Here is a 12,914-nt window from a genome sequence, read left to right on the forward strand (position 1 = left end):
TTTGTGCATGGCCATCATAATTTTGAGATTGCACCTGATTGTTATTGATGGAATATTTTTTCATGCTGTGATGTTGTAATTTCAGAAAATTGAAAGTTGGGAAGTTTCAGCTTGATTGAAGCTGTAAACTTGACCAAGCCTGTGAGTAGCTTTGCAAACCAATTGCTGCAATTCCTAGGTATCTTTGGGTTAGATTTATAACATCAGCACGCTATCAAAGGTAGGATATGGAAGATGATCAGAAAGGTCAGAGACACTGCTTTAGAGAAATGCTTTTCTTGGAGCTGCATCCCTCCTTTCAGCACGGTTTGTGAGCTTAAGAAACTTCTGTTGTGTTTGTGCTGCAGACTTAGGAGAACCAGCAACAGCAGCAGAAGTTCAGGATGTTGTAGGGCACTTTTCTAGGTAACTGTATGAATCCATCCCCAGACCTACAAAGACCATACCGCAATATAGTACTTTTCCTAGCTATTGAGAGATACCCGATTGTTACCATCTAGCCCCAGTTTCTCATGGTGAGATAGTCATCATTTGAGCTTAGTTGATTAACAGTAATTCCAACACAATACCTCTAGATGTTGCGTGCTGTATGCTTCAGGGTTTATTAATAACTCTGAATATGTGTGATTTTTCCAGCTGTAGTCTCCATTTGTTTCCTGTGCTATGTCTTTGAGTTCATTGTGCTCTAAAAGTTTAGCTGACTATAATGTTGATATGAAGAAACGCCTCTAGTGACCAGACTGTGTGTGCATTTGGGGAAAAGCAATGTCTTGGCTGACTAGTAATACTGTTCTACGTACTTGTTGATAATCTCTTTGTTTATAATGTTAATAGGAATGGTAATTAAATAGGATAGGAAGATAATTTAAAAAAAATGCTATTAAGGAAAGAGTCAGGGACTGACACTAATCATACTTTTGTAGTCACAAAATCATGGAACTCCACATTTTTAGGAGTGCTAGATTGGATAGTGTATGCCAAAAAGTTTATGTAATCCTCAATTTTAGACTACAAACACTAACTAAAATGAATTATCAAGAGATGAAAATAATTGTATGTTTGAAGTCTCTAACACAATTATTTTATTTATTAGACACTAACACTGCATTTCTTTTTTTAAAAAGTTTTTTTTGTTAGTGTTCAATCTTTCCAAGCAATGTATTTTTGCAAGATGTTAGTAATCTTAATTAAAGTGTTAAATTGCATTGATTATTTTTGGATTTTCTGTCTTTTGAATGTTAGCATACTTTCCTTTAGAGAGTATATCTTACCTGTATGTTGCATGAGCAATACAAACTACCTCTTGTAAGATGAACCAAATGGAACAAATCTTGTGCAGTGAATGCTATATAATTACAAAAATAATTGCATTACCAGTAATTGTGCAGATAACGTACAGCAGGACAGTTCAACCAAAGCTCTTTTTGTTTCTGCACATAGTCATAGAAACCCTGATTTATTTAATCATTTTCTGCCTGATGATCCTGGCACTTATCATAGAATCATAGAATGGTTTAGGTTGGAAAGGACCTTGAAGATCATCGAGTTCCAACCCCCCTGCCATAGGCAGGGACACCTCTCACTACACCAGGTTGCCCAAGGCCAGGTCTGCCTGGCCTTGAACACCTCCAGGGATGGGGCCTCAACAACCCCTCTGGGCAACCTGTTCCAGTGCCTTACCACCCCCAAAGTGAAAAACTTCTTCCTAATGTTTAATCTGAACCTGTCCTCTTCCAGTTTAATGCCATTCCCCCTGTCCTATCACTACATGCCCTAGTAAAAAGTAAAAAGTAAAAGTTTATCTGTAAATCCCTCAGTCAAATAATTTTGGGAAGCATCAGCTAATTTCAGTTAAATTTTACAGGGGATTGGAAGTCTGAAGACAGTTTAGTTTCTGAAAATTCATTGTTGGATAGAGAAGATACTCATGTGCCCATTGCGAAATAGGCTACAGCATGTGCTGTGCCTCTTGCATGTAGCAGCTGAGAGGTGTGGGAGTGGATTTGATTTGAGGGGACGAAACTGGCTGTATTAGAGAGCCGTTGTAGAGATTTTGAATGGAGGAATTGCATTGTTGCGGTGAGAGGATGAGGGGAAATAATACACCAATCCAGAAAAGCATCTTAACCACCTGCAGTGCTGTACAGTGTCTCTCTTAAACGTGAATGCGGCTTAAGTCAAAAAACAGGCAATAAGATGAGTATTAGGACAAAGGGAATAACATGTCACAGGTCAATATTAATTCCAATATAAAAAGGCAATGAGGCGCTTTTGAAATACAACATGCTAAATCTGTTTATGTAGAATTTTACATTGGTGTCTATTGTGAATCTCTAAAGAAGTGTTTTACTGTGCATCTCTTTTCTTAGTGTGTATTAAAGAAGGTTGGAGGGTTTTTAATTGTTTTTCAAAGTCGAAAAAGAGACAAAAATCATGTGACTGGAAGACTAGTGCAAAATCATCTGCTGCCTCAACAGGTTTATTTCTTCCCACTTTTGTTTTATAAAGGTTATGAATCATCTAAGACAGTTCAAGGACAGAAATGCAAGATTAGAAATTGGGTATAGACTGCTGAATTAAATAGGTTTGTGTTCAGTGTTTAGTCACTAGGTTTTTAGTCTGTATAAGATCCAACCTAATTAAAGAATGAAAAGTCTTCAAAATACAAGTAAATGTCAGTACACAACTATTTTTAGAAAAGGGCAGCGTTACTACCAGCTAATATAAACCAGATGTTCAAGAAAAAGTTGAAAAAACCCGAGCTGCTACTTCCTTTCACATACCTGTCACAACTATTTTGTTAACAAAGATGTCTTGCAACCTAAAATGTTCTCTGTTTGACAAAGCTGACCTAATGAACCCTTTTAATTGCTCTTGCTATTCTACACATCTCTTAGCTATTTTCTTTCAATAAAATGAACTGTATCTAATATCAGCTGCTTCGTGTGTACCTGAGCAAGCAAAAGGGCTGTGCTCACCAAAATGAGCACAATTACACATGCACGTTCTTTGTTGGAATACAAGTTGCATGTGGAATATTTAGTGCAGATGGGAAGTAAATGTATGAACTACTGAAGTAGCTTGGGGTTTTCCCTTTATGTTTGAATTTCTCAACTATGCTTAATACCATGACTGCTGCCAAGCAAAGTTAGGTTTTTACAGTTTGATTCTAAATTTGCTTCTGCAAGACAAAAAGAATTCAGTAACTCTCAGTAGTGTCAGGATCTTTGACATGAAAAGAAAATCTCATAAAGAGGCTATTTATTGGTTAAAAAGTTGAAAAGGTTGAAAAGTAATAAGCTCCCTGAATAACTGGATTCTCCCTGACAGAAGTTTTAGCTGCTTTGTTTTGCTGAACTGGTGAACATAACTATACCCTAATAAGGTATTTCATGGCTGATAGCTGTCAGTGTAATTGTGCCTGCAAAAATAATGTGTATTATATACAGGTTTACTTTTTAAAACATACCAGTTCTTTGGTTTAGGTTTTGCTACCTTACCAGAAGGACTTGGGTTTGTATCACTTCTCTAATGAGAAGGAGCAAGTAGTATTTTATTTTGGAACCAGGTGCAAGATTTGTCTTCCATTCACTTAAATTTAATCCCCATGTTTTAAGAAGACATCTGAGCTGCCTAACAGTAAGGCTCTTTGAACGGATTCTATTTTGCATTAGTTCCCTAATGAAATAGAGAAAATACACTGCTCTGTAGAACAGTACACTTAATTATTTATATAGCCCTATTGATGCATTGGGTGTTTTCCATGAAAATCAGTTACTCTGACATTTACATTTTTCTCTTCTGCTGAAATAAGCTACACTTGTTGATCATCACAACACTTTGTAAATATAATTTGATTTTCTGCAAATTTTTGGTCCAGGTTATGTTCCCTAAAAGAACAGGCTTTTACTTGGTGCTTAAATGCGCTGGTTTATGTATGAAGGACTTGATATCGGCTCTCTTTAAAGAGTTCTTTGTGCTAAGGCATCCAAATTAAATATTTGAGATGTTATTTTAAGTGCGGAACACTGTCTATAATTTTTATTTTTATATCAAATAAAATGAATAGAAAGGAAAAGTTTCCTGTGGTTGAAAGAAGGAAATTACTTTAACAGAAAAAGGTCCTAATGCTGCTGGAGACCTATTCCTTCTTTTCAGGAAACTGTGTTCTAATGAATTTTCACCCCTTGTAATTGCAAGGTAGCAAGAAAGGTCAACGTTTCCTGCTGGACATTCATGTAATGTAGATCAGGGAAGCTGCGTAGGTCCCTGCTCTCTGTTACATGGCTTAGTCCAATTCTATTTATTTATTTATTTAGTTAGTTTGTTTATTTTTGTGGTGGTCTGATTGTGTCAGTTCCCCTGGGAAGAGTTATTACAGGTGCAAAGCACAATTTGTGCTTTGTGTTAGTTTACCCTGGTGGAAATGTGTGCGCTCCTCCCATTAGGGGGTATTTTTATACCTCCCATTAGGGGGTATTTTTCCTTGAATCCACAGACCTGTCATACTGTGTATGCTTCCACCACCTTTACTGGGGTTTCTCTTGCCATTTACTGTGGTGTCACTGCCACTACTATGATATGGGTAGCAGAGGCATCAGTGTCGTTATCAAACAGAACAGCAGAGCAAAGGAATGTGGCAGTAGCTACAGAGGAAGAAGCGGGTTGCTCTAAATTTTTTTTCTAAAGGTTGCTATATATTCAGAAGCAACTTACAGTTGGCCCACTACAGTACTTTTCACTAACATTTCTTCACTTACAGGGGTTGTAGTTTGTACTGATTTGAACACCTACTATTGGAATAGTTTTAGAAAAACACATTATGCTAACACTGGTTTAGAAGTTGTACTATGTAATTTTTATCTCTGATTCTATGGCTGATCACTTTATGAACCAAATGTACAGATTTCACTAGTACACTAAATTTCATCTAGTTTTGTGCTTCTAGATTTCTGTATCTGTATTTTCAAACTTAATTTTTTGTAGCCAGTATTATAGAAGGTGAAACTATTCTGTATGTACCATGAACTTCCTGGTTTTATAAATGCTAATGTTTTTTCATGGGCTTTTATTGTAAATAATGAGTCTTCTGAATTTCTGATGCCCCTTCTTCTTCACCTCCCCCTGCATTCTGAAACCACCACCACCCTTTGATTGTTCAAGTTAGATTCATACCAGGTGGCTTCATAGTTTCTCGCATTACTATTTTAACCTTAGACAGCTGCATCAGTGATTAATTACTGTTCACTTCCAATACCAACTTTTTCTGAGATTAAGTTAGTGCTAAGACACTTTATATTGTGAATGTGTATTCCTATCCCTGTCCCACCCACCCCGATCCTTCCCCCAAGGTACTTAAGTGTTAGACTATGTTGTGGCAACCGTGTCTCCTTCCTTAGTATTTTTTTTACTTCTGGAACCTTACTGTCATTGTAGCATCAAACTAGCTCTCGTATGGAAACCAGAAATCTGCCGTCTTGTGGGTAATTTGTATGATGTACCATAGTCATGGTATCTTGTTTGAATGAGAACTAGACGATATTCATTTACTTTCTGCCTCTCTCCCTCATTCTTTAAGTGATTATTTTTTATTTTGTAAGGACAGTTTATGGACTATTAAATAGCAGAGATTCATATAGTAACTAACAAGAAAAGTAGTTTGTGGCAATAAGCAGAAGTTTCGAACTGGCTATAGAATCATAGAATTGTCTAGGTTGGAAGAGACCCTTGGGATCATGGAGTCCAACCATCTACCCTACTCTACAAAGTTCTCCCCTACACCATATCCCCCAACACCACATCTAAACGTCTCAAGGCTTCTTAAATTTCTAATAGCATGTTTGCTGATTTAAAAGAAAAAAAGTCCAATGCTCACCTAAATTATAAAATAACTAATATGTGAGTTGTACTGGTTTACTTTGAGTATGCAGCTGCAGAAATTAACTTTGATCATGCTGCTATAGTTACATCAATATGATGCTACTCGATATACAAGAAATGAAAACCACTTTTTAAAGCATCTTCATTCTAAATAAAGATTACATAATCTAAACTAAATAAAGCATAACTGTATTTAAAGTATTCTATTTAATAGAATGCTTTTAAAAAAGAAAAATATAGAGACCTAATACTGTAGCCATTCTTTAAAATTTAATTTTAATCCCCCAAAATTGTCTGTAATCTTCTCAGAAATATATTAGGTCAGTCATATATAAGTTATTTTTTAAATCCAAAGATATAATAAGTTAAAGAATACCGGAGTATGGGGAATGAAATGTATAAATGTACATAGGAAATTTCATAATCTTGAGGTTGGTTACGTATCTTTGCATTACTACTGAGCCTGTTTATTACTGCACATAAACAGATTTTTCCCTTTATTTTGTTTTCCACCGTTCTCATGCATGCACATAGCTAAGCTGTGGAAGAAATGGTATTTTTGAGGAAACAATAACAAGAGGAGTCCTCTTGTGTCATTGGTAGTCAGATGCTGCAATATCTGAAACAATACAATTGCAGTTTCTTTCTTTTTTCTTGGGTTGTTTTGTGGGGTAATTTTTTCTTTGTTTGTTTGCTTGGGTTGGTTTTTTTTATCCTTCCCTGGTTGTTGTCTTTTCACTGGATGATCACTGTCTCTTTACCTAAATTAGTCACAACTTACTTGCGTGCTGTCTTCCTCCCTTGATTTTACCCATACCTGTCCATTCTCTCTAAAGAGGTTTTGGGTTTTTTCCCTGTTAGTTTTCTGCTCTGCCATTAATCCAGTACTATGGTGAGAAACGCAGGCTATGTAGAGAGGTGAGTTGCAGAGAGGACTCAGATGACACAATCTGATCTTGAGTTGTCAATTTTTCTCCTCTAACTGCCTGATACTTTTAATTCCTTGAATGAGTGAGTTTACTGATGTTCTCAGTGATATAAAATTTGAGTTCTGGTTTCACTGGATCTCAGTCTCTAGTTCTGGAATTGAATCCCACCTTGTTTGCCAATTGTATAACAAATGCAGTTTTGCTCTTACACAACAGATGTAATATTTGGACCCAGATATTCCTATGTGGTTTCTTCATACTGTGTTTGTTGTATAAACTAATCCCATCACTTAATCCCATCAGTTGCTCTTTGTCTTTTGTTTACTCTCATCTGTTTACTCACATCATCATACTTACAAAAACTTCGTGGTGTAAGAGGCAGACTTCTAGAATCACAGTGCTTAGTTCCCAGCTGGTGCAGGCAACCACATCCTGTCCCTTCTGTAACATCTGTGTGATCCATCTTTAAAGTAATAGTGTTGCTTATCTCTACTACTCGGAATGGAAGGCTGTTCCACAGTGGCAGCTCTGATGGTGAGGAGCTCAGTTCTGATTTTCTTCTTGCTTGCATTCATGCCTGCATTAATTGTTGTGTTAGCATTGCCCTGTAGCATTCTTCCATTGTAACCTTCTTAGGCCTTAGAGAGAGCAACCACATCCCCTCTTGACCTTTGTTTTGTTAGCTAAACAAACCAACCCCTTCTACGCTCCTCTTACAAAAAAGTTTTTTCTTCCCCTGACTATTCTTGCTCACTGCACTTGCTCTACTTCGTTCTGGATCTTGCCAGTTCAGGTTTCTTACCATGTACCTGTGGAGAAGGTTTCTGATTTAAGTGTCTGGTTTTGCAGGATTTTTTTCCCATTGAATGCCTGTATAATTTAATTATTGTGGCAGTAATACCAGGAAAGAACTTGAATTAGTAGTGACAGCCTCTTGATGTTTACAGCTTTCCCAAGTGATCAGGAAGGGAAAGTGAGTGGATTTTTTTTTCTTGTCTTTTCCATTGTTTCTGTGCTACATACAGGATTTCCAATAATACTGACTAGTGATGTGGCCTTAGACAGCTTTGATGCAGTTTTAGTCAGGAGAGAAGTGATGATCAGACATAACCTTTTTATTGTGCATATAATTTATGTGTGAAAGGTGTTCCTTAATTTCCTTAATTACTAACCTTTCAATGAAAACTTAAATTCTAAAAATGTTAGCTCCTGTGGGCTTGCTGTTGCAGACTCATTGTGGGAAAAGTTAGGTCCTTTATTTTTTTTTTTAAGAATTGCTTATTTACGGAACGAAGAAACCACTGAAATTCTGTGTATATTAGTATTTGGTTTGGGCAAAACACCTCGAGTATCGAGTAGAAACTGCTCTGGGTGTTTAAAGGCTGTTTTCTCCTGGATTAAAAAAACCCAAACACAACAACCCACACAGAATATCCATGTGTAGCAGTTGCCTTAACTACATTTCTGTACTTGTAATGTACTACATTTTTAATACAAAATTTAGTGGTGAGAATGAGACTGTGGCAGGTGCAGCAAAGGAAGTCAACTCATTGTCAGTTCTGTTTAACCTCAGTGTTGTTATTTTATTTCAAAGAATTCAGTTGTGTGTGGATAGGGAAACTTTGAAAAGTCAACTTCAGTGGTTCATGAAAACTTTGAGCAGGAAAAAGACTTACAACGTTCGATTTCCTTGTCTTGCTTGGAATCTATATGTATTTATTAGCGGTGGTGTCCTATATATAGCCATTGGTGTGGTATAACAAAGAATGAGATAAAAATTACTAAGGAAATGGAACTGATCTTTTGGTATGTATCTATTGTATGTGTAGTTCTCAAAAATTTTGGCTTGTAAAGTAAGCATAAACAAATTATGATTTCAGCATCTTCAGTAGATAATGTAAATGCTTACAAAAAAAGTCTTGTTTACCGTTTCCCAAATTGTTAAAACAGGTGCCTGTAAATGATAGGTAACATCATATAGATCAAATTCCTTCCCTTTAATTTATTTTGTTTGTCTTTAGAAAAATTTCATATTCCATTTTTGTCATTTCAGTAATATAATAGTGGATTATAATGTATGATCTTTGTAAATGTTTCTTGTTTTGGAACTGCAGTTGAAATTATTGCGATGACTTTTTTTTTTTTTTTTGAGCAGTGTGGACTTTGTTACCGTTGGGATCTTTATAATTAGTGAAAACTGGGTGAACAAATTCCTTTTTCAGTAGTTGAATATAAACTGTGCTGTTTTACAGGAAGTAAATGAGCTAGTTCAGTGGTGGCTAAATCTTTTCTTTTTGTGGAGGGGGTGATACAGTTTCTGGTAGTAGTTTGACAAGGCAGTGTTTATTATTAAAGAGATATTTTCATATCAATTTTAAAATAGCTGCTACTTTTAAAATATACTAAGATTTTGTATTTATCACTTTGTTTACTCCTTGATTTTTCATCTGTTAATTACTCCTTTTGGTTTTGCTAGCCTTATATGAAAAATATCTCCTTCTGCAAAACTGGGAAGTGAATGTAGAAGCTAATTAAACTGGTTATGCATTAAGTGCTATCCACTGCAGTATGAAATAATAGATGTTTTGTTACCAATTTTTGAGTTAGTACTGTTTAACCTGAGCAAATTTTCTTTTGATTGCCTTATCTTGCATCTTTTTTGGTGAAGGGCTCGGCTTCTGAGACCAGAACCTTGCCTTTTGATTGCTTAATACTATTTGATATTTAAGACCTACATTGTTCTACCCACTCTTGCCAAAATCTACTTAGTGTGCAGCTAAGGATATAGTCTGTGTTTCATTTATGTTACTGAATTTAAAATTCTAAAAAAGTAAACTGAGAATTTTCATTTGTTTTTTTTTCTTTTTTTTTCTTTTTTTTTTTTTTAGTGCTTGGGAGATGGGAAGTAATGATAGCTGGCACCTGAACTAAAATATCTGTGTAGGCACTACTATCCCAGAACTTCAGGATGAATGGGGATATGCCTCATGTTCCCATCACTACTCTTGCAGGGATTGCTAGTCTTACAGACCGTAAGTACTCTTCTTTTTTTCTTTGCCTTTGCTATGCTGTTTTCTACCTCTTCAGTAAATACCTGCATTTTCAAAATACTAAAAATAGTTCTGTTTTAAAAGTTCTTCTAGGTAAATCTGTTCAAAGTCAGATTTGGCATTAAAAATGTTGATTTTGTCATTGCTTGAATTTTAAAGATCCATTCAAGTGAAACATGCTAATTTAAACTTGAAATGAAATGAAATGTAGGTTAAAAAAACCCTTAAGGAAAACTGAACCAAATACAGGAATTTTTTGTTTTTAATATCATTCAGTAGCATATCTGGGTACCCCACAAATAAAAACAGATGCATAAATGATAAAATACTTCTCTAAAACATACATCTCATCATTTTCACTGAAAAGTGGGAGAGAGGATTAGACTGATGCTCAGCTACCTAAAGAGAGTTTTGGAATATGCTGAATATACTTGAAACCTAGTTCCTTAGTTTTGGACAAGGTACAAAAAAAGTTGTTGTAACTAACAGGTGCAAAGAATGGCTGCTAGAATGGAAATAAGCCGCTGAGTCTTCTTTCTTAGCTGTCCAGCCTGTTAAAGGAACAGATAAGGTGTGTGTACTGTCTTTAAATACATCAGGAAGACAAAATACAAGGAAGGGAAGAGAACTATTTACATTGAAAGCTGATACTGGCGCAAAACCAAATGGTGATAATGTGACCAAAAATAAATTTAATAGTGAAAAATAAGAGGATATTTATTATTACTATGGTGAGATCCTAGAACAACCATTGCAATAAGCAGCTGAGACAAAGATGCATCTTGTTCATAAAGTGTAAAAAAGATTTTATAGCTGAGTTGTCTGTCTGAGGAAAATTGGATACAGTGACCCAGGCACTTCTCTTGAGCGTAATGTTGAAATTTGGAGACTTTCCAAGAGACACTGAAAGTATGTACCCAGCAATTGAATTTAATTGCCTATAGTAAAAAAAGCAGATGTATTGGAGGAAAAAACACAATTCTTCATGTCCTTCTGATATTCTGAAATATCAAATTGGAAGATGCTGCATATGTATTTAGATGTGTATATATGTATCTTTGTGTATGTCTAATAATGGACCATTGGGATGCAAATAATAAGTTTCTGGGCCATGGGCAGTTTTCCAGCATTAAGTATTTGCAGGTAAGGTTCTAAAGAAAGTCAAAATACTTAACTGGTAGAAGTCACTGGCCAGACTCCTGGTGCAAGAGTTTTTTTAAGCACTGAACTACCTTTGGCGGGATTAGCCCGTGTGTTAGGTGTGCTTACTTCTTTATCTGTCATATTTATCTGATGTTTAGAAACTCTGGAGCAGCTAAAAGAGGAAGGCTTGTAATTGCTTCACCTTATTTTTCTCTGTGTGAAAAGAAGGAACTGGAATGGGCAAGACCTGTTGCCCTAAAAACATGGGGACATAACGACTAGAGGCAGTAGAGTAGGCTAGTTAACTAGCTGAGTTTATATGGTTTTAATAAATATGTTTTGCTATCTTGCTAATTTTTCCAAGTTCCTGGCACATTCAAGGTAACCTGATGCAAGTAATTAAAGCTAGCTATTCTAATATATTATGCACTTATATTGGAATTGCTATTTAATTCTAAATACAGTAATCATATACATTATATAGGGAGGAAAATACTGGAATTTCTCCCCCCCTTTTTTTAATAAAAAATTTCAAAATATAGAGGAGCCAAAAGAGTATATTTCACTTAAGTTGGGGTTTTTTTTAAGCTATTTCTAGTGGTTCAGTTAAAATCTTTATCTCAGAGCTGTAATCAGCCCAGGAACTTGAATTTAAGAGTCACCTTGTTTCTATGGACCCAGGAAAGTGACCTTTTCTATGTAACTAGCTTTTTGGCCTCTTCTCGCTTACTGTCTTGTCTGTGTAGCTCTGCCAATCACCTGCTCAAGGCTTCTTATATGGTACACTTCCTTGTTACATCTGTAGACGTAAGAATGCCCTCTGAAAGTATAGTGTGCTCGTTTCTGATCTGATTGACATACTGTCATGGGTGTTTTCATTAAATCTTTTTACCAAGATTTGTGAATAGGTATATTGATTGAATCGACATTTTAGTGACCATACCAATCAAAGATATACTAGCCTTTTCTTGAGATGACTTACGTAGAAATAAATACAAGAGAAGAATAAGCTGATCATTTAATCAGTGCCTGAAATTGGTTGTTGGGTTACTTTTTTTGGTGGGTTTAGTTTGTTTGGTTTTTTTAATCTACCCTGACCATACAAAGTGGGAACACTAATTAAATATGAAGATCAGAGTAGAAAACTTAAAGGATATGCTCAATGCACTTACAGTACTGCACACAACTACAAGGATTTTACATTTCCTTCCTTTATCAAGGCTTTTGGCTCCAAGAGAAAACTGCCATAAAATATTAAATAACTTAATATTCTGGAATGTTTAACAATATGTTTTTATTCATAATACTTGCCTTAGCACAGTTAAATATTTACAATAATATAGTAACATAACTCATGGACTTGACTGCATTACTTTATTTAAAACAGAGTCCAGCCTCTGTGTGTGTGTGTGTGTGTGTGTGTTCATGATTAAAAAAAAAAATTCAGCAATCTTCCCTGTATTTTAAATGTAGTTGTCAAGTTTACTTTCTTAATCACATGAGGGAGTAAGAAAGTGTCCATATTTGTATGCTTATATTTCATGAAATGATTCTTAACTCCTTTCTGTTTTCTGATAACAGTTTTGAACCAGCTGCCTCTTCCATCACCTTTACCTGCTACAACAACAAAAAGCCTGCTTTTCAATGGACGGATAGCGGAAGAGGTGAACTGCCTTCTGGCTTGCAGGGATGAAAATCTGGTTTCACAGCTTGTCCACAGTCTCAATCAGGTGTCAACAGATCACATGTATGTATTTTGAACTTCAGCTATGTCAGATCACCGTCCTTATTCCTTGAAATCAAAATTAACTGGATTGAGAAGGATATTTGTGAGAATCTGAAAATTAGAACATGCAGGGGTTTTATTAGGCTTGCTTAGTAGATGACTGCTATGCATGAGTCAAATGTTTCA

General features: G+C 35.7%; 1 protein-coding gene across 1 annotated transcript in view; it reads left to right on the forward strand.

Moving 5' to 3' along the window:
- The window catches only part of NIPBL (NIPBL cohesin loading factor), a 171,435-nt gene that overhangs the window by 49,638 nt on the left and 108,883 nt on the right, over positions 1–12,914 (forward strand). The window contains exons 2-3 of the mRNA XM_082496966.1: positions 9,698–9,841; positions 12,584–12,749. Of these exons, the coding sequence (XP_082353092.1) occupies positions 9,778–9,841; positions 12,584–12,749 (230 nt within the window). The 5' untranslated portion in view covers positions 9,698–9,777. The remainder of the gene's footprint in view (positions 1–9,697; positions 9,842–12,583; positions 12,750–12,914) is intronic.

Source organism: Vanellus vanellus (genome assembly GCF_965231255.1).
Source record: "Vanellus vanellus genome assembly, chromosome: Z".
In the NCBI taxonomy this organism is placed as follows: Eukaryota; Metazoa; Chordata; class Aves; order Charadriiformes; family Charadriidae; genus Vanellus; species Vanellus vanellus.